At 37.6% G+C, this 18,662-nt stretch overlaps 2 protein-coding genes across 11 annotated transcripts in view; one reads left to right on the top strand and one right to left on the bottom strand.

Moving 5' to 3' along the window:
* RARS2 (arginyl-tRNA synthetase 2, mitochondrial) overlaps positions 1 to 18,662 on the top strand; it is a 118,918-nt gene that overhangs the window by 78,626 nt on the left and 21,630 nt on the right. For 2 of the 7 annotated variants that reach the window (XR_003793642.1, XR_003793641.1), the window contains exons 12-21: positions 2,963 to 3,023; positions 4,557 to 4,633; positions 5,128 to 5,252; positions 5,852 to 5,919; positions 6,004 to 6,113; positions 6,565 to 6,660; positions 7,595 to 7,669; positions 9,042 to 9,105; positions 9,574 to 9,645; positions 15,580 to 15,699. Coding sequence is in view for 2 of the 7 variants with exons in the window: in XM_029223323.1 (XP_029079156.1) it covers positions 2,963 to 3,023; positions 4,557 to 4,633; positions 5,128 to 5,252; positions 5,852 to 5,919; positions 6,004 to 6,113; positions 6,565 to 6,660; positions 7,595 to 7,669; positions 9,042 to 9,105; positions 9,574 to 9,645; positions 15,580 to 15,603 (772 nt within the window). In the remaining 5 variants the exon portion in view is untranslated. Of the gene's footprint in view, positions 1 to 2,962; positions 3,024 to 4,556; positions 4,634 to 5,127; positions 5,253 to 5,851; positions 5,920 to 6,003; positions 6,114 to 6,564; positions 6,661 to 7,594; positions 7,670 to 7,858; positions 7,905 to 9,041; positions 9,106 to 9,573; positions 9,831 to 15,579; positions 16,662 to 18,662 lie in introns of those variants that run through there. The other 5 variants (XR_003793643.1, XR_003793644.1, XR_003793645.1 and 2 more) reach the window with 5 other exon arrangements.
* Positions 12,035 to 18,662, bottom strand: part of SLC35A1 (solute carrier family 35 member A1) — a 29,609-nt gene continuing 22,981 nt past the window's right edge. For 2 of the 4 annotated variants that reach the window (XM_029223326.1, XM_029223329.1), the window contains exons 6-8: positions 17,259 to 17,435; positions 16,671 to 16,805; positions 12,035 to 14,746 (exon numbers count right to left, since the gene is read on the bottom strand). In XM_029223326.1, the coding sequence (XP_029079159.1) occupies positions 14,619 to 14,746; positions 16,671 to 16,805; positions 17,259 to 17,435 (440 nt within the window). In that variant the 3' untranslated portion in view covers positions 12,035 to 14,618. The remainder of the gene's footprint in view (positions 14,747 to 16,670; positions 16,806 to 17,258; positions 17,436 to 18,662) is intronic. The other 2 variants (XM_029223327.1, XM_029223328.1) reach the window with 2 other exon arrangements.

Here is an 18,662-nt window from a genome sequence, read left to right as displayed (position 1 = left end):
CATCATTTTTTTCCAAACAACTTTAAACAACCATCTGCCTCTCTTACTGTCCCTTAGAAAAATCATTCTTATTTTCTGTTACTTTTTGGCATTTCTTTTTATCAATTCCATACAATTGGAGTTAGGAAATGAGAAGACCCTGTATATCTAAGAGGTACATTTCTTTTTTTAGATACAAAAAAATATACAGTAGAAAATTTTTTTTGTGCCAGCTAATTATTGCTGGACAGATTAAATAAACCTTTGAGTAGTGGTTATAAGAAATGTGTTTACTCATGTAAGCAATAGGGAATTAAATTCATTATCTTTTAATAAACTGTAGTGGAATATAATCTGCAAAAATACTGAATCACTGAAACTAACACAATATCGTAAGTCAACTATACTCAAATTTAAAAAAAGAAAGAAATGTGTCTGCTCAGAATAGAGGCTCCATGTCGTAAAGACTCTATAATTATCCTTATCTGCTGTCTTTTGAGGGGCTATCATTAGGTCCAGATTTTTCTGTTTATTTTCCTTAATACCTATACCTTCCCTTTTTTCTTTGGGAGAATCATCTTTGTGCCACTTGTTGAAATGTTTGATTTTTCACCTTGCTCTAACTGTACTTGTTTCTGTCCTTTCAATGGGTTCCTTATAGAATACAGCTATGTGTGTGGTTGTAAATTAAGGGAGTTGTTATAACAGACAAAGAAGAATGCAGGAGGATACTGACAAGAGCACAGGGTGAGGCTGGAGACCTGCATTTTTGTTCTGAGACCATGACCATCACTTAACCTCTCTGGGCCATGGTTCCCTACTTTGTGAAAAGAGAGACCTGAACTAAATGACCTGGCATTTCTTCTGGCTTTTTTTTTTTTTCTTTTTTTTTTTATGTTTATTTGGGGCTGTGTTGGGTCTTCATTGCTGTGCGCGGGCTTTCTCTAGTTGCAGCGAGCCGGCACTACTCTTCGTTGTGGTGTGTGGGCTTCTCATTGCGGTGGCTTCTCTTGTTGCGGAGCACGGGCTCGAGGCACACAGGGTTCAGTCGTTGTGGCACACGAGCTCAGTAGTTGTGGCTCACAGGTTCTAGAGCCAGGCTCAGTAGTTGTGGGGCACGGGCTTAGTTGCTCCGAGGCATGTGGGATCTTCCCGGGCCAGGGCTCGAATCCGTATCCCCTGCATTGGCAGGTGGATTCTTAACCACTGTACCACCAGGGAAGCCCTCTCTGGCTTTCAAATTCAGGTTCTACAAACTCAACCTAGGACTTTTTCTTATATTCATCTCTTTTTCTTTGGATCAAAAAGTTTTTCTTTGTTTTGTGCTTGGCTCAAATCAAAAAATATAATGGGGTGTATATTTGTGACTTCGTTTTGGGGATAATCTATATCAGTGTTTTACAACCTTTTTTTTAATTATAACCCTTCTCAGGAGCCTTTTTAGCCATATTTTTTTATACTTGCCCATCCTCATGAAATTTTAACACCACAGATGTATCTGTATGTATTGTATGCATATATGTGCTTTATACATAAATAGAGTAAGATTTTTTTGTCCCTCACGAGACAGTTTTTGCCTCCATTCAGAACGCATGCTCTGGGGACTTCCCTGGCGGTCAAGGGATTAAGACTCCACGCTTACAATGCAGGGGGCACTTGCTCTGTTATATCTGGATCCCGAAGTAGGTAGCAGTGACATTTTGATGATCCCCAAGATTTCAAAAGATCTAGGAACTTTAAAAATCCTCAAAATCCTCCCAGTGTCATGTATTGTTAAGCAAAAATAGCTTTAATTTTTTTTCTTGCAGTTTTATTGAGATATAATTGGCATACAGCACTGTGTAAGGTGTATAATGATTTGACTTACATACGTCACGAAATGATTATCACAATAAGTTTAGTGAACATCCATCGTTTCATATAGATAAGAAAACTAAAGAAATAGAAAAAAATTTTTCTTGTGATGAGAACTCTTAGGGTTTACTCTCTTAACATTAACTTTCATATATAACATACAGCAGTGTTAATTCTATTTATCATTTTGTACTTTACATCCCTAGTACTTATTTATCTTATAACTGGGAGTTTGTACCTTTTGACCACCTTCATCCAATTCCCCCTCTCTCTGTCCCTTGCCTCTGAAATTCTACAAATCCTATCTCTTTTTCTATGAGTTTATTTGATTTTGAATTATAATTGACCTACAACACTACGTTAGTTCCTGTTACACAACATAGTGATTTGGTATTTCTATATATTCAAAATGATCACCATGGTGAGTCTAGTTATGTCACCATACAAAGATATTACATAGTTATTAACATATTCCCCACAAGTTAATTAGCTCTGATTTTAAAATTCAATATTTAAATAATTTTCACCTAAAATTTTTCACTTAAAATTTTATAGTTTATGGTTTGTTTTTAAATATTTTGTACTGTGTGCAAACTGGATATTTTGTCCTTAACCAGAGATAAGAGGTAAGTGGAATTTTTGTCAAAGGAATTTATGGTCTTTTTAAATGCTTTAGAAAGTATTGCTTTCGAATGATCCAAGACGTTGGAAGAGTAGCTAGAAGATACTGTATCACCTATGTTTTAAATATGTTCTTTAAGAAAGTATATTGCAGAAAAGTGACAGGAAAGTAATTCTTTCCAGTAGAGGCTTAATTAACAAATCATAAAACATTTACCTACAGACACCTTGCCTAGAGCTATTTAGTTATTATTACTACTTGTCCCAGAGCTTTTATTTATTTTTTATCTTTTCACAGCACTTTCATAATTCTTTTCCCAAAGCTGTTTTTGTTATTACTATTTTGTATCAAAGTATGGTACTGGGATTATATAAGCATGGGTACTATACCCGAGGCTTGGAATAACAGTAGTTCTTAATGAGAAAAGCCTCATTACTATTAAATAGGTAAAACAAATTATTACCCAGATCTGCTTAGTAACTCTTAATCTATGGCCATTTTTTTCAGAGATCTTGCAGCTGCTATAGATCGAATGGACAAGTATAATTTTGATAAAATGATTTATGTGGTAAGTAATCACAATAAAGAACAAAAGGTTATGATCCCTACTTCATGAAAACTGCAAAGATAGATATTGAATGCCTTGTTGAAAAACTAGGCAAAAATAATTTTCTCAAACTATAGAAAGGATTCAATGTTAAGTGTATGTATGATGGCAAACACTATGTTTAAAAAAAAAAACTTAAAAATTAAAAAGTTCACATTACTTCATAGTAAAAAAACAAAAATTACCCAAATGAATGGTTATGTGTAACAAATATGTACATGTCACTGTAATACATTTCTTTAAAATAACTTTCTATTTTAGGACTCACAGAAGTTTCAGAATGGTAGAGTTTCCATGTAGCCTTCAGTCTTCTCCAAAGATAATATCTTACATAACCATGGTACTTTGTCTATACCAGGAAACTAACATTGGTAGAGACCTTAGTTAAATTTCACCAATTTTTACACATGCTTGTGTATGGGCATGGTGGAGGGGGGTATGAAATTTTATCACGTGTAGATTCATGTAACCATCACCACATTCAGAATACAAAACTGTTCCATCACAAAACAACCTCTCTTATGGCAACCACTTAATAATCACGCGTTCCTCCAACCCTAACGACTGGCAACCAGTGCTCTGTTCTCCATCATACCATTTTGTCACTTTGAGAATGTTATATAAATGTAACCACATTAGGTAACTGTTTTTTTTTTTTTGGCAGTGTTGGGTTTTTGTTGCTGCGCGCGGGCTTTCTCTAGTTGCAGCGAGTGGGGGCTACTCTTCATTGCAATGCACAGGCTTCTCATTGCAGTGGCTTCTCTCATTGCAGAGCATGGGCTCTAGGTGCACGGGCTTCAGTAGTTGTAGCACATGGGCTCAGTAGTTGTGGCTTGCGGTCTCTAGAGCACAGGCTCAGTAGTTGTGGTGCACGGGCTTAGTTGCTCCGCAGCATGTGGGATCTTCCCGGATCAGGGCTCGAACCCGTGTCCCCTGCATTGGCAGGCGGATTCTTAACCACTGCGCCACCAGGGAAGTCCCACATTAGGTAACATTTTGAGGTTGGCTGTTTTCACTTAGCATAATGAATGCCCTTGAGATCCACCCAAACTATTGCATGTGTCAGTAGTTTGTTCCTTTTATGCTGAGTAATATTCTAGTCTCCCCTTCCTTTCTTTCTGTGTGCAACCTCCCTTTCCCCGAAGGAAAAAAAAAGTTGCTATTAAATATATTTTTAGAGCTTAGCTTTGGCCTTCCTGGAGCTAAAGGTCATAACAGCTGAGAGAGGAGGAATTTAGATAGAAAACTCACAAGGTTAAATTTCATGTTCCCTCCTGGCTCAGTGGAGTGCTGCAGCTCTTACTTCCTTCTCTTTTAGAGGACTCGCCTTAGACCTTCTTCTGGTGGCATCTGCTTTGTGTGCTTATTTAAAACATATCCACTGACAGTGACTCTAGTCTGTCAAAACTCAAATATTTTAATTTGATTTATGTCCAACCTATTGTAGATTAACTTATCAGTGTTCTTTTATTTTAAATAAATTTTTTTCTCAAGACAGATAAAGGGCAAAAAAAGCATTTTCAGCAGGTGTTCCAAATGCTGCAGATCATGGGATATGACTGGGCAGAAAGGTACCGTACTGTCTGCATGGCTCTTAATTGCCTGCTCAAGATTAAAGTTTTGCTAGGTCAGCCATGTCCAAAAATGTAGCAGATTGTTAAAGATTTTCATTCAAAATTCACTTCTTTGTTTCAAGATGTTAGTGTGAAAAAACAGATTTGTGCTAATTTTTGTCCTGGTTATATTAATTTCTAGCTTATAAACATTTAATAAATGGTTTTATTAGACATCTCTCAGTGGCTTGATTTTCAAAATTCTTAATTCCCATCTCCTTTTTTTCCATAAAGGCAACTAGTAATTTAATCATATGCTAGTGATTATGAAATGAAGCTGTGTGTTTAACATCTTCTGTGGCATACGTCACAGCATATTTCAATTTGTAAATTTTTTAAAACCTCTCTATGAGAGTTAAAGTTAAGACTGTTCTCTATAAGCGTATTGTTATATTCTTTGATCACCAGCTCCTTTTCAGTTTTCAGTGAACTAAGTGCCTTCTCCATTTTAGGTGCCAGCACGTGCCCTTTGGGGTAGTGCAGGGAATGAAGACTCGAAGAGGAGATGTTACTTTTCTGGAAGATGTTCTAAATGAGATTCGATTGAGGATGCTACAGAACATGGCTTCTGTTAAGAGTGAATTCATTTTTTTGATGTTACAGACATAACTTACGTGCACTTTTATGTTTTGCTGGACTTCTGTGCAGTGTGATTTATTATGACCATCCCTCCATTGAACTTTCATAAACCTTGGCACAAATAGCTTTGCTAATTCGAGGTGCCAGAATTCCTAGACTTGCTGCTGGGCTGTTATTCAGTTTAGTAATGGGAATTGATACACCCTGAGCCTCTTTTCCTGGGCAGCTTCAGCACTGTCACTCCACGGTTGGAGTGCTTGTGCAAAGTTCCTGTGTTCCATAATCAGAAGCAAGTCCCAAGTCCTTATGGCTTTGTTTAATCTTCACCTTTGGAAAAATAAGTACCAGCTCTATCTAATGTCTTCCAAGGGATGTTTGTAAGAAAAATAAATTCGTGTTTCTTCCCTTGTAACAAAGGCTTGAAAACATCATTATCAAAGTTAAATCAGCCCACATTAGGACAGTTAATTGCCTGTTGTACACCTGTTTATTCTTGATGCTGTCAGCATATAGTTTTGTTAGGTTTTATCTCCACTTTAGTCCCAGATTCTGTACAGTTTCATGCAAGGTTAAAGTAGCTGCCTTTGTCTATTTCAGCCACCAGAGAGCTGGAGAACCCCCAGGAGACAGCAGAGAGGGTGGGGCTCGCAGCCCTCATCATTCAGGTCTGTGAAGACTGCTTCCCGGGAGAGCCTTTTATTTGGTACTGGGACAAATCCCAGCGCTGAAAACTTCCTCTGTCATTTTAGGACTTCAGAGGTTTCCTGTTATCTGACTATCAGTTCAGCTGGGATCGTGTTTTCCAGAGTCGCGGGGACACGGGGGTCTTCCTGCAGTACACACACGCCCGCCTCCACAGGTGAGAAGGGTCTGCAGGGAAACAGTGGGCCGCTCTGTCCTTCCCAGGGTGGGGTCTGGATGGAGTGATTCCGAGACCAAAGGCCCTGTTTTCTGGGCTTCTCCGACATCTCACATTCAAAACTAGTTGAAGTACAGTGGACCTCTTATTATGTTTGGGTCTTGTGGGGTTTTTTAAACATTTATGTATTGCACACCTATGAAACGAAATGCTTTTATATATATTACGTTATTTAGTACTCAGAATAACCCTGCCAAAGAGTATACTCCGTTTTCAGATGAAGAAACAGATGTAGGAAAAACTGAGGCATCGGGTCAAATGATGGTAGCTTCCGAGTCTAGGACTGTATTAAGGAAAGCAAGACTGTGAGTTATGAGGTGATGTTCATCATTTGCAACTGAGTCCTAGGATGACTTGTTTAATCCTTTGTTGTTTAAACTTGTGATAACAGTTTGGAAGAGACTTTTGGATGTGGTTATCTAAATGATTTCAACACTGCTTGCTTACAAGAGCCACAGTCTGTTTCCATTCTCCAGCATCTTCTCAGGTACAGTTTCCTAACATTATCAAGTCTGCTTCTGCTCCGTGAAATAACTGTTGTAGTTTGCTGACCACTGGAATCAACAGGCCAGTGACTCTAGACAGCGCTTTTCCAAAGGTGTGACCAAAAAGTGATTGCCTGCCCTTTGGGAGCAGACAGAGGGCATGCTCACGGCTAATCCTTGGGCTTAAAAAATATTATCACCATTGAATTAGCCCAGCTGTCTAACATCCTTTAGGTCATGGTGTGAGAACGTAAAGCCTGGTAAAAGCATAACCTTTTAGTGTAGAAATGATCATCTTCTCACCCTCTGTGATAAGTGAAGGAAAATCCCTGCCTTTGTGCACCATCCCTGAGACCATAAGCCCTTCATTTGCCTCTTGGTTTCAGTTCAGCTTCAAATACACTGGGCAAGAGATCATACTTCTGAGCTCTCATGAGCATTATCGGTGAAGCCAGACTTGTCAGGAGAGACTGACGAATATCTGGAAGGGATATGGAGGGTTAACAACAAGGCCTATTTCTCTGATTGCCACACAGTGGTCAGTGGTTCTTTCTTGGGATGAGGGGTGAGTTTACTAACATTTGGCTAATTTGTGTGGAAAAATAAGCCAACCTGGTTTTCTTGGCAGTGAGTAGACTCTTGTTTGCTAGATTATGTTCCTAAGTATGGCTAGAGGCTTTGTACATTTAACAGCCATGATTTGAGTCCTTGCTTTGGGCTAGGCCTTTGGGATCTCAAGGTGATTTAGAAAGTACCTGCCATCAAGGAACTTGTAAGAAAGAAAGATGTGCCTTTACCTTCAAATTTACACAAGGTCTTTTTTCATATATCTTCTACCATTAATGATATCAAGTCAACCTTATATCGTAGATCTTAGCTTAGTGTAATATGAGCCCAGCCTTCCCCTGCCAACCACTCCTGTCATCTTTCTTTTAGGTTCGATGAGGTGCTTTATAGGTCAGCCCAAGACCTTCAACCCAGGCATATTGTCAGTTACCTTCTAACTCTAAGGTATGTTATAAACTTGCTATTTTGGGGTATTAAAAGACATTTGATATGACAAAGGACCTTTCTTTCATCTAAAGGTCTCCTATAGACAAATCCATTGGCCTAAAAAATTTTATGCTTTAAGTTACAGGAATTCTTGCTTCATCTTTGCAAATTAGCAGTTAATGTTCATTCATTCATTCATTCATGCAGTGATTGAAGGTCTGGTCACTGGAGTCTAGTGAACGGGAACCGACAGGTACATCATGGGTGATCACAGTACAGCACGTGTTAGGATAGATTGGACATGAGGGGCAATGTTAGGGCACTTAGCCCAGCCTTGAGGATTCAGAGAGGGCTTCTCAGAGGAGAGGAGTAGATGTCAGTCAGGAGAAGCAAGGTGGCAGAGAAGGAGGGAAAAGCCCAGAGTTGAGCAAGAACATGATCCATTAAAAGCACTTCTGGGAGAACAACTGTGTTCTGTACTAAGGCGTTCTGACTTATTTTCAGGGCAGTGGGGTCCATGAAAAGGTTTTAAGCAGAGGCACAGAAAAGTCAGTCTGATGGAGGGTAGAGAATGAATTGGAAAGCGAGTAGATGACACTTGGATAGAAATTTCACGGTGGCTGTTTTAGAAAGTTTGAATAGAGGTTGAGTTTTATAGCAACAGTTGTATCTTCTCATAAAGCTATTTAAGAAAGGAAGTATTTGCTTTTACTCAAGACTTACTGAAATCAAAGGTTTATTGGGACTTCTTCCTTTAATATGCTTTTTACCTTTCTTCCCCAGATTTATAGATTTTTTTTCCTTTAATTTCCACTTAGACATATAGAGATGAAGAAGCCAGAAAGTCTTATTAAATGTCACTTAATCATTGAAACTAATTTCATAAGCATCATTTCTCTGGCACTGTTCTTGCTGCCATAACCTAAACAGAAAAAATATTTTAAAGAAGAGTGGCCACTGTATGCAGAGTGGATTGATAACTAGTCTTACCCCACCTCCTCCCAGTACAGAAGGAGACAGGCCAGACCGTGTTAAACATTTCATCTTGAGGGATGCCTAAATAAGAGAAAACTAATTATTAGAAAAGAATCCCCTATACTCATAAAACTAACAATGAAATCAAAATCTTAAGAACAATGAAACTAATCATAATACCACCTGGTATTAGTAGAACCAGGACCAAAAATCTAAAACCGGAGTTTAGTGTGTTTCACTTTGCCAGTTATTGAAAAGCAGTGAATTCAGCCTCAACTTCCCAACTTTGGAAATATACTTTAGTGGCTCTCGGCTTTGATTTCTCTAAGTTGAGGGAGTAAGATTAGATATCAAGCTTATATGTTACACAGGAAATTAGCTGGTCCTAATCATGATTATTCTCTTCCTGTTTCAGTCATCTTGCAGCGGTGGCACACAAAACACTACACATAAAAAACAGTCCTCCTGAAGTGGCCGGGGTATGTTATGTTGAGTTTTGCTGTGTAATCTCTAGCATCCTCAGACTTATTACTGAGTCAGTCTTGTCAGTGTTTTTAAAATAGCATCCTGTTGTTCACCTACAGAAGTGTACTTACACACTCAAGGTAAAAATTAGAATTGGGCTGTAACAATCATTGTTACTTTCCAACATACTGGACCATGAAACACCTTTTCCTACCAGGGTGATTAGCTCCCCTTATTTGAAGCTGTACTTTATGGTGTTACTGTTACTCCCACTCCACGGCCCTTGGGTGCCAGTCTTACTATAACAAATCCTAGGAATTTGTCTTCCTTTTGCCTACAGGAAACCCTAGGGCACTTGGAGATACTGTTGTACATTAAATTAGAAGAAAGTTAGAATTACTTCTAACAGGAATTTTATCTATTCACTCACAGTTAGCCTGTTACTGAATTGACCTTGAATCATTCTTGAATTTATTTTGTAGGCCAGACTTCATCTTTTCAGAGCTGTCCGCTCAGTCCTAGCCAACGGAATGACACTTCTTGGAATAACACCTGTATGTAGGATGTAATTTCTAATTAAAATTGCTTTTAAAATACTAAATGAATTCTAGTTATCTATTCTTACATGCCTTGCTATTTAGAATAGAACTGAAACTATTATTCTATGTCAGAATCTATATTTTATTGTCCATATTTTATTAAGTGATTTATCAACTTATTAAATCTTTATCTTTTAAAAAAATCATCTGAGTTTCCTCATGGTCAATAAGTACTAAATGGACTTTTGTTAAACTAAGTTAAATCTTTTTATTTATTTATTTTTTTGCGGTACACGGGCCTCTCACTGTTGTGGCCTCTCCCATTTCGGAGCACAGGCTCCAGACGCGCAGGCTCAGCGGCCATGGCTCACGGGCCCAGCCACTGCGGCATGTGGGATCTTCCCAGACCGGGGCATGAACCCGTGTCCCCTGCATCGATAGGCGGACTGTCAACCACTGCGCCACCAGGGAAGCCCGTTAAATCTTTTTAAAGTCATTGTGGTCTACCGGAGACAAAGGATTAGAGTTTAAACTCTGGCTTGAGGGTTTTTTGTTTTTCTTTTTTAATTGAAGTATAGTTGATTTACAATATTACGTTAGTTTCAGGTATACAACATAGTGATTCAATATTTTTATAAATTAAACTCCATTTAAAGTTATTACAAAACAATGGCTATATTTTCCTGTGCTGTGCAATATATCTTTCTTCCTTATTTTATACATAGTAGTTTGTATCTCTTAAGCCCCTACCCCTACCTTGCTCCTCCCTCCTTCCCTCTCCCCACTAGTAACCACTAGCTTGTTCTCTACAGCTGTCAGTCTTTCTGTTTTGTTATATTCATTTGTTTGTTTTATTTCTTAGATTCCACATATAAGGGATAACGGAGTATTTGTCTTTTTCTGACTTATTTCACTAAGTATAATCTCTAGGCCCATCCACGTTGTTGGGAATGGCGAAATTTCATTCTTTTTATGGCTAATATTCATGTATATATACCACATCTTCTGTTGATGGACAGGTTACTTCCATATTTTTGCTGTTGTAAACAGTGCTGCTATGAACATTGGGATGCATGTATCTTTTTGAATTAGTGTTTTTGTTTTCTTCAGATATATACCCAGGAGTGGAATTGCTGGGTCATATGGTAGTTCTATTTTTAGCTTTTTGAGGAGCCTCCATACTGTTTTCCAAAGTGGCTGCACCCATTTACATTCCCACCAACAGTGGGAGTTAAAGTCCCCTACTGTGTCTGTGCGCAAACGTGCACACTCCTCGTGAGCAGTGTCCAGGCTTCCCACAGCCCTCCTGTCCCACCAGCCCTCTGACCAGCCAGGGGGCTGCCTTCCCTGTGCCAGACCCAGGGCTGGGGTGCCCAATATGTGGCTTGAAGTGCTCACTTCCAGGGAGGATCTCCACCCGTGTGATCTCCCTTTTTCTGAGTCCTCTCCCTGGGGCACAGGTCCCAACCTGCTCACTTCTCTTCCCTTCCTACCCGATTCTGTGTGGATCTTTCTTACAGCCTTGGCTATACAGGAGTCTTTCTGCCAGTTTCCAGTTAGTTTTCAGTGAGACTGTTCCACATGTAGACAGATAGATAGATAGATAGGATTTTTTTGTTTTTTTCTTTTTAAAAATTTTTTATTGAAGTGTAGTTGATTTACAATGTTGTGTTAATTTCTGCTGTACAGTGATTTGGTTGTACATATTCTTTTTCATATTCTTTTCCACTTATGGTTTATCACAGGATATTGAATATAGTTCCCTGTGTTATACAGTAGGACCTTGTTGTTTATCCATCCTATGTATAATAGTTTGCGTCTACTAATCCCAGACTCCCATTCCTTCCCTACCTTGGCAACCACAACTCTATTCTCTACGTATGAGTCTGTTTCTGTTTCGTAGATATGTTCATCTGTGTCATATTTTAGATTCCACATATAAGAGGTATCATAAGGTATTTGTCTTTTTCTTTCTGACTTACTTTGCTTAGAATGATAATCTCTAGGTCCATCCATGTTGCCGCAAATGGCATTATTTCATTCTTTTTTTTATGGCTGAGTAATAGTCCATTGTTTATTTATTCCACATCTTAATCCATTCATCTGTCGATGGACATTTAGGCTGTTTCCATGTCTTGGCTATTGTGAATAGTGCTGCTGTGAACGTAGGGGTGAACATATCTTTTTGAATTATGGTCTTCTCAGGGTATATGCCCAGTAGTGGGATTGCTGGATCATATGGCAACTCTATTTTTAGTTTTTTGAGGAACCTCCATACTGTTCTCCATAGTGGCTGCACCAATTTACATTCCCACCAACAGTGTAAGAGGGTTCCCTTTTCTCCACACCCTCTCCAGCACTGGTTATTTGTAGACTTTTTGATGATGGCTGTTCTGGTGTGAGGTGGTACCTAATTGTAGTTTTGATTTGCATTTCTCCAATAATTAGCAATGATGAGCATCTTTTCACCACATGTATATTTTTGATGTGTTCATGGGGAGAGGTGAGTCCCACTTCCTCCTACTCTGCCATCTGATCTCCTCTGCCTTGACATCTTACAGTGCCATTCACCCAGAAACTCTTCTTGTAACTGAGATTATCTGTTTCCATGTTTTAAAATTGATGAAGAAAAATCTCAATTTTCTTAGAATTATGACTGTTCTTAATAAATTTCGGGAGAACAGAATTGAGCTTTTTTGTCAATACAGCTGACAGCTACTCCCAGAGAACAGGTCTCATACTTTTCATGGCCGTATACAGGTAACTCTTACCAGACTATGAACTGGGGCATTGAACACATTTGAATAACAAGGAATTTACAGATATCGAATTAGGATCTTTGTAAAAATTAGTCCATTAAACCACATTTGAAATGGAGTTTCTCAAACAGTTTCATGTATCTGCATATTGGTAAGTATATTTTGTGTGACCTGCTTAGGAAACATGAGTAGGATGTGATCTCTTTGATGGTTACAGCTATCCTCATCTGAGAATTTCCATTCCGATCTGTTATAATTTATTCTAACTATTGCTACTAGAAATCTTCTGAATACCAATGACAATCTAATTTTATGCATAGAGAAGCAAATTAGCATGAATTAAAGCTTCTTTAGTTGAATGAGCATAGTTTTATATTGGCAAGTATGGTATACCTTCTTAATCCTAGAAAAGACTCCAATTTTAAGTGAACTATCTTCCAGATTGTTTATTTTCTACTTAAAGTATCATCAGTATTTCCTTAGCACAAATCAGCCATGGAATAAAAAGTTGGGACATTTTTTACACATCCAGTATCTCCCTCCCTTCTTTGAACAAACATTCCCCTTCCCAGATCTGTGGTAGGTTGCTTAGTATTTGGTGTTGTTTTGTTTTTTTTTTTTGGGGGGGGGGGTGTTTGTTTTTAATATTTATTTTGGCTGCGCCGGGCCTTAGTTGCTGCGTGTGGGATCTTTAGTTGAGACATGCGAACACATAGTTGCAGCATGCATGCAGGATCTAGTTCCCCAACCAGGGATCGAACCTGGGCCCCTTGCATTGTGAGCATGGAGTCTTACCCACTGGACCACCAGGTAAGTCCCTTCCTTATATTTGAATCTTGAGTAAAATGACACAAGGGACAGTGATGGTTAAAGCCAAGTCTTTCTGAAAGCAGCTCTCTGAAAAGGCTGTTCATTAATTCCTACAACCTAGAGCCATACAGCCTTGACTGCAGTCCTTATAAATTCTTTTTTTTTTTTTAAGGCTAGGTGGAGGAGGTTTATAGCCATTTTTTGCAACCAAAGAGCCTAGATAAAATTCCAACATACAGAAAGTAAAAAATTTAATGTTTTGGGCTTCTGTTTATGTTTCTGCATTCTCTTTTTTTTAATTTATTTATTTTATTTTTGGCTGTGTTGGGTCTTCATTGCTGTACGCGGGCTTTCTCTGGTTGCAGTGCACAGGCTTCTCATTGTGGTGGCTTCTCTTATTGCGGAGCACAGGCTCTAGGGACACAGGCTTCAGTAGTTGTGGCACGCAGGCTCAGCAGTTGTGGCGCATGGGCTTAGTTGCTTCACGGCATGTGGGATCTTCCCGGACCAGGGCTCAAACCCGTGTCCCCTGCATTGGCAGGCAGATTCTTAACCACTGAGCCACCAGGGAAGCCTGTTTTTGCATTATCTTAATGGCCATATCTACAATACAAATAGTGATCAAACAGGTTTCATATAAATAAGTTTATTGCTGAATTTTCCCATAACATTATAGAAATTTTTTTAAAAATACACTGAAATTTCACAAATTATTGAGCTCAACAGTTAAACATACTTCATAAAAAAAAGTACAAAAGTGACATTAGAAATATTTTTTGAAGAAAAGTATATCATCTAAGAGCAAAGAAATGTGAATCCAGACAATGAATGGCACAAATACAGCACTTTAGAGGAGTACTCAGTCACCACCCAGAAATCATTGTCTGAGTTATGAAATAGATTCAGTTTGAGAAGTTATATATTCAGTTTGTTTCTGAACTAGCCTGTCTTGTTTTTGCCTCTCTTTTGTAAGAAAAGAGCTAGGTCTTTACTGCTGCTGGGACCAAATACTGTACATGCACTGGAGAATAAGGACGGGTCACCCTTCTCCCCTGGTACCTGCACAAGAGAACAGTTAGTACAGAAATGGCTTTGGCACTTTAACCCTTAACATAATCCCAAACCTTGTTAATTAAATATTGTAGCCTTGCATGATTTTTTTTAATACCACATCATCTCCATACTTTATATGTACACTATATATACAATAATAAAAATCCTTCACTCTAAAACAAAACAGGTTGATTCCAAACAGGCCACATTAAATCTTTGTAGCAATACACTCACATAGCTCTCTTCTTAATGCTTATGCGACACAGTTTTTGATTGTTTTTTTTAAGCTACCTTCTGGGATTGACTTAAGGCTCTAGTTTAATGCAAATGGTTTAGTCTTAGTAGGAATCTCTTTTGAGGCTAAAATCACACACCACTGACTCTCTCTTTTGAAGTTGGTTCTCCTTGTTGGATGGATGTAGTGTCTTGTCTGGGTAATCCATAGAGATATATAGAAACACATACAAGAAGAGTACCCAGAGCAAAGGTGAGTGCTGAAAAGAAAAAAAAAAGGAATCTGTATTTGTGTTCTTAAAACTATGTAACAATGATTAAAATTTTGAAGACTTTCAATTGTGGGTTTACACTATCAGATTACATGGAAAATAAATTTAAGTGTCCTATATGATGATGGTAAGGTTTAGAAAGGTCATCAATTCTAGCTCCACCCCCACCCCACTCACCAGAAAAAGTAGTGAAATCAAGGGAGTGACAATCACTGACTACATACTTTTCAAGAACGCAAGTATGACTGTCCTGGACCACTGACAAAGAACATAATAACATCCCTATATGCTGATTGAAAGAAAACGCAGTGGAATAAGGATTTTCCATGATAACTAGAAACCTGTGAAAGTTAAGGTTAGTAGAGTAAAAGGCAGTTGAGCAAAATTCAAAGAGTTAGGTGACCAATAATTCAAACCATTGAAGATTTCTGAATAGGAGATGAGGTGGTGATTTAATGAGTAAAATTCCATTTTCTGCTAACATCTTTTTTTTTTTATCGTAATCCTGAAAATCTGGACACAACTGAATTACAACTTGCCCTAACTTGACAAATAGGCATCATATAAATAAATCCTTATGTCAAAACTAAACAATATTCTATGTGGAGTACAATGGCACAGTCTTAATAGCTTTAAAAATGTCATGCAGAGAAACAACATCAAGCTATGACTTTTAGTTCATCCCTAACTAGAAAAGACTAGCTTTGCCTTCCAAAAAGGGGAAGAGGGTAAATTAAATCTAAATAGGAAACTTAAGATTGCTAAGACATTCTAAGGACACTGACCAAAAAGCATTTATACTGTTTCCAAATATTCTTTAGGAGCACAGGCATAGGATTTGTTGAGCATAAGGATGGATCAGAACTACAAGTGAAAGTTCACACAAATCAGTTAAGAAAAACATCAGAAGGAGGGCCTAAGAAATATCTGTTACTGAAATGGTAAGTAGTTGGCTTTATACAGAATACCTACCTACTATTGTGCCAGGCACTGTTCTAAGCACTTTGCCTAAAACAACCCTACAAGACAGATGTTATTATCATTCCCATTTTACAGACAAAGAAACTAAGACATGGGTTAAGTAACTTCCCCAAGGCTTTACAACTAATAAATGGTACAAGCAAGATTTGAACCAAACTATCAAATTTTTTTCTAAGATTTCTACAAGGTTGGTATTCTTCTATTTGCATTTATAACAAGTCAATTGTAAATATAGGCCAGATCTGTTTCTTTTACTTAATGTTGATATTTGACAGATTTTTCTCATGTATTAGTTTATGGTATAACTGATCAGTAAAGAAAATTATCACACCATAAAAACACCAGGAAATGTTAAGTCAGTATCACTGCTTAAATAATTCAGAAGCCAACTAATGGTGGATATGGCTAGGGAAAATTATATTAGAAGGACCAGCATAAAGGCGGTCCTAGAATGCCAGCTATAGTAATGAATTTTGTATTAATTACATACTAAATGAAACAAATAGCTTTATTAAAGAGAAAATTTAGATTTGGATTGTAGTTTCAAAACCAGTTTATATCCAAGTCTAAAACAGGAAGGTACAAACTAAGGGGGAAATGAAAGAAGTTTTCTGTTCTTACCTCAGAATAAAAAGCCAAGTTTACTCTAAGTCCACTGCGGAAATTAACGAGGGAGGCTTTGTCTGCGGAAACACTCTTTCTACTGAGTAGCCCGCTCACTTTCAGCTCTAGAACCATTTAAACAACCTAAGTACTGTGGACACACATTCCACACAACTATGAACTGCTGCACCTGTAGGATAAATTGTAACAAAACTAGGAATTTCTGTAAACTCTACAAGCAACTGCCATACTTAATGAAAGATGAAATGAACCAAGGAAGTGAGAAGCTCTTCCATGTTAAAAACTTACAGTACAAACAAAGACATACTTATCTGTAATCCAAACAGCATCACTGAAGCAATGGTAGAAAGGACAATGGCTGCTGCTGCAGAAAAGCCTTTCATGATGTTGTCTGTGTACTTGACCACAACAGAAGTGTAGAGGCCTCCAACACTAGCAAGAACTCGCATACAGAAAGAAAGAAAATCTTAACACTCAAATAAATGAAACATTCTATGATGGTGAGGCAGTTTTCACCCCCAGAGATGCCATACTAATTTACCTAGGAAAATACTATTTTCCTTAGAAGCAGCCATCTGAGAGATTTTGTACTGAGTCATAGTTCCTACAAAACAACATTGTTTTTCAGATGCCCAAAGGGCTATGTAGTCTACTGCTAAACTGTACACATTTATTGCTAATACATTAGATACGTTTGATTGTGAAGGCAAAATTGCTTTGGGATAGCTTTGCCACAAAAGTAAGTCAATAAAACCAAAATTACATCTTCAAACTGGTATTCACAGTATCAAAGGAACAATTTCAAAATGCTATAAAGGCTTAAAATGGACATCTAACTTGAGGAAAAAGGGTGGGGGGGAGATCTACCCAGAACCTTTAATTCCTGGATACTTACAGATGACAAGCCAGACATAATATGTGTAACCATAGAAAAATCCTTTTTCTTTAATTTCAGCTCCATCTGACCAGTAGACGCCAACTAATGTCACAACAATCCCTGATAGATACATTTGAATGTTTCTCACCCAAAGGGAAGTGTCTGAACTCTTTAAAACTTTTTCAAAATACACTCCTGAAAGAAAATTAAGCATGCAAATATGAAATAGATATCAGAAATTAACCTAAAATGTCTTTATATTATCATATTTTTGGGTTATTATTCTAAATAAAGTATATGATTTGTGGAACATACATTTTACATTAATTAAATGCAGATTTATTATGTTGGTTGTGACGCATGGCATACCGAACATTACCAATTTGTATTTTTACAGAGCATATAGAATTAATAACCAAGAGGGAGCTTTCTAAAAACCCACATTTAACAGGAGACTCTTATATTACTATTAATAGTTTCCGCCTTTATTATAGCAGTGAGATAGATCACAAAAGCTCACTTAATGCCACTAAAAGGCTTGCTTTGGTCAGCTGGAACACTATATACTATTAGAGTCAATTATCTTAAACATACCCCTATAATATCTGCCTAGTATGAATACTCCCAACTTTGCAAAATAACCTATATAATCACCACTTAGGATTTTTTCTGAGAGTTACACAACCAAAATAAAATTTAAATAGAGCTTGCTCAGTGAAGCCATTTTCCTTTAAAGCAGGGGTCTACAGACCAAGTTGACCCACAATGTCAGAAGGACTGTGAACTCCCTAACTAGATAATGTTTTGTGTCTATGTGCATTTTTCTGGGGGTGAGGATCCGACACTTTTTTAGGTGCTCCAAAAGCGCACATGTGTCCCCACCCCACCCACAAAATCACATAGCACAGCTGTAAGTTTTATACTGAAAATGAATGCATGTTTAGCAAGGACATTAAAGATTTTTGTTATAAACACTGTTAATTAGAGGCTTAGGAATTGCCACTAAAGTACTAATCAACTAAAAATTCAAATGAAAACCAAGATTGTTTTTGATGAACCTATGTTGGAAAGAGCCAGAGAATGGGAACAAACATATAATAGCTATTCCTATTTCTATTTTTGATTTTCCTATCTGGGAAAACCATTTAACTATTGGGAAACCATTTAACTATTCAGTTCTCAGTTACTCCAAGCATAGAGGGATATTAAACCACGTACCATTTCCTCAACTGTGTATTGAGAATACACACCTTATGGTAAATAGACTGTTGGACACAAACATTTTACTGTTCAAAACAGTGCTAAAAATCAAGTAGTATATTACTTGGGGGGTAACCCAATTTTTGTTTCTAATTTGTTGTTTCCTAAGAATAGAAGTTTAGCATGATGCTATCATTAAGTATATTCCTAAATTTAGATTTT

Source organism: Monodon monoceros, unplaced genomic scaffold, assembly GCF_005190385.1.
Source record: "Monodon monoceros isolate NGI ecotype Baffin Bay Population unplaced genomic scaffold, NGI_Narwhal_1 Super_Scaffold_15, whole genome shotgun sequence".
Taxonomy (NCBI): Eukaryota; Metazoa; Chordata; class Mammalia; order Artiodactyla; family Monodontidae; genus Monodon; species Monodon monoceros.
Note: the sequence above shows the minus strand (reverse complement) of the source record. Positions and strands in the feature narration are given on the sequence as shown.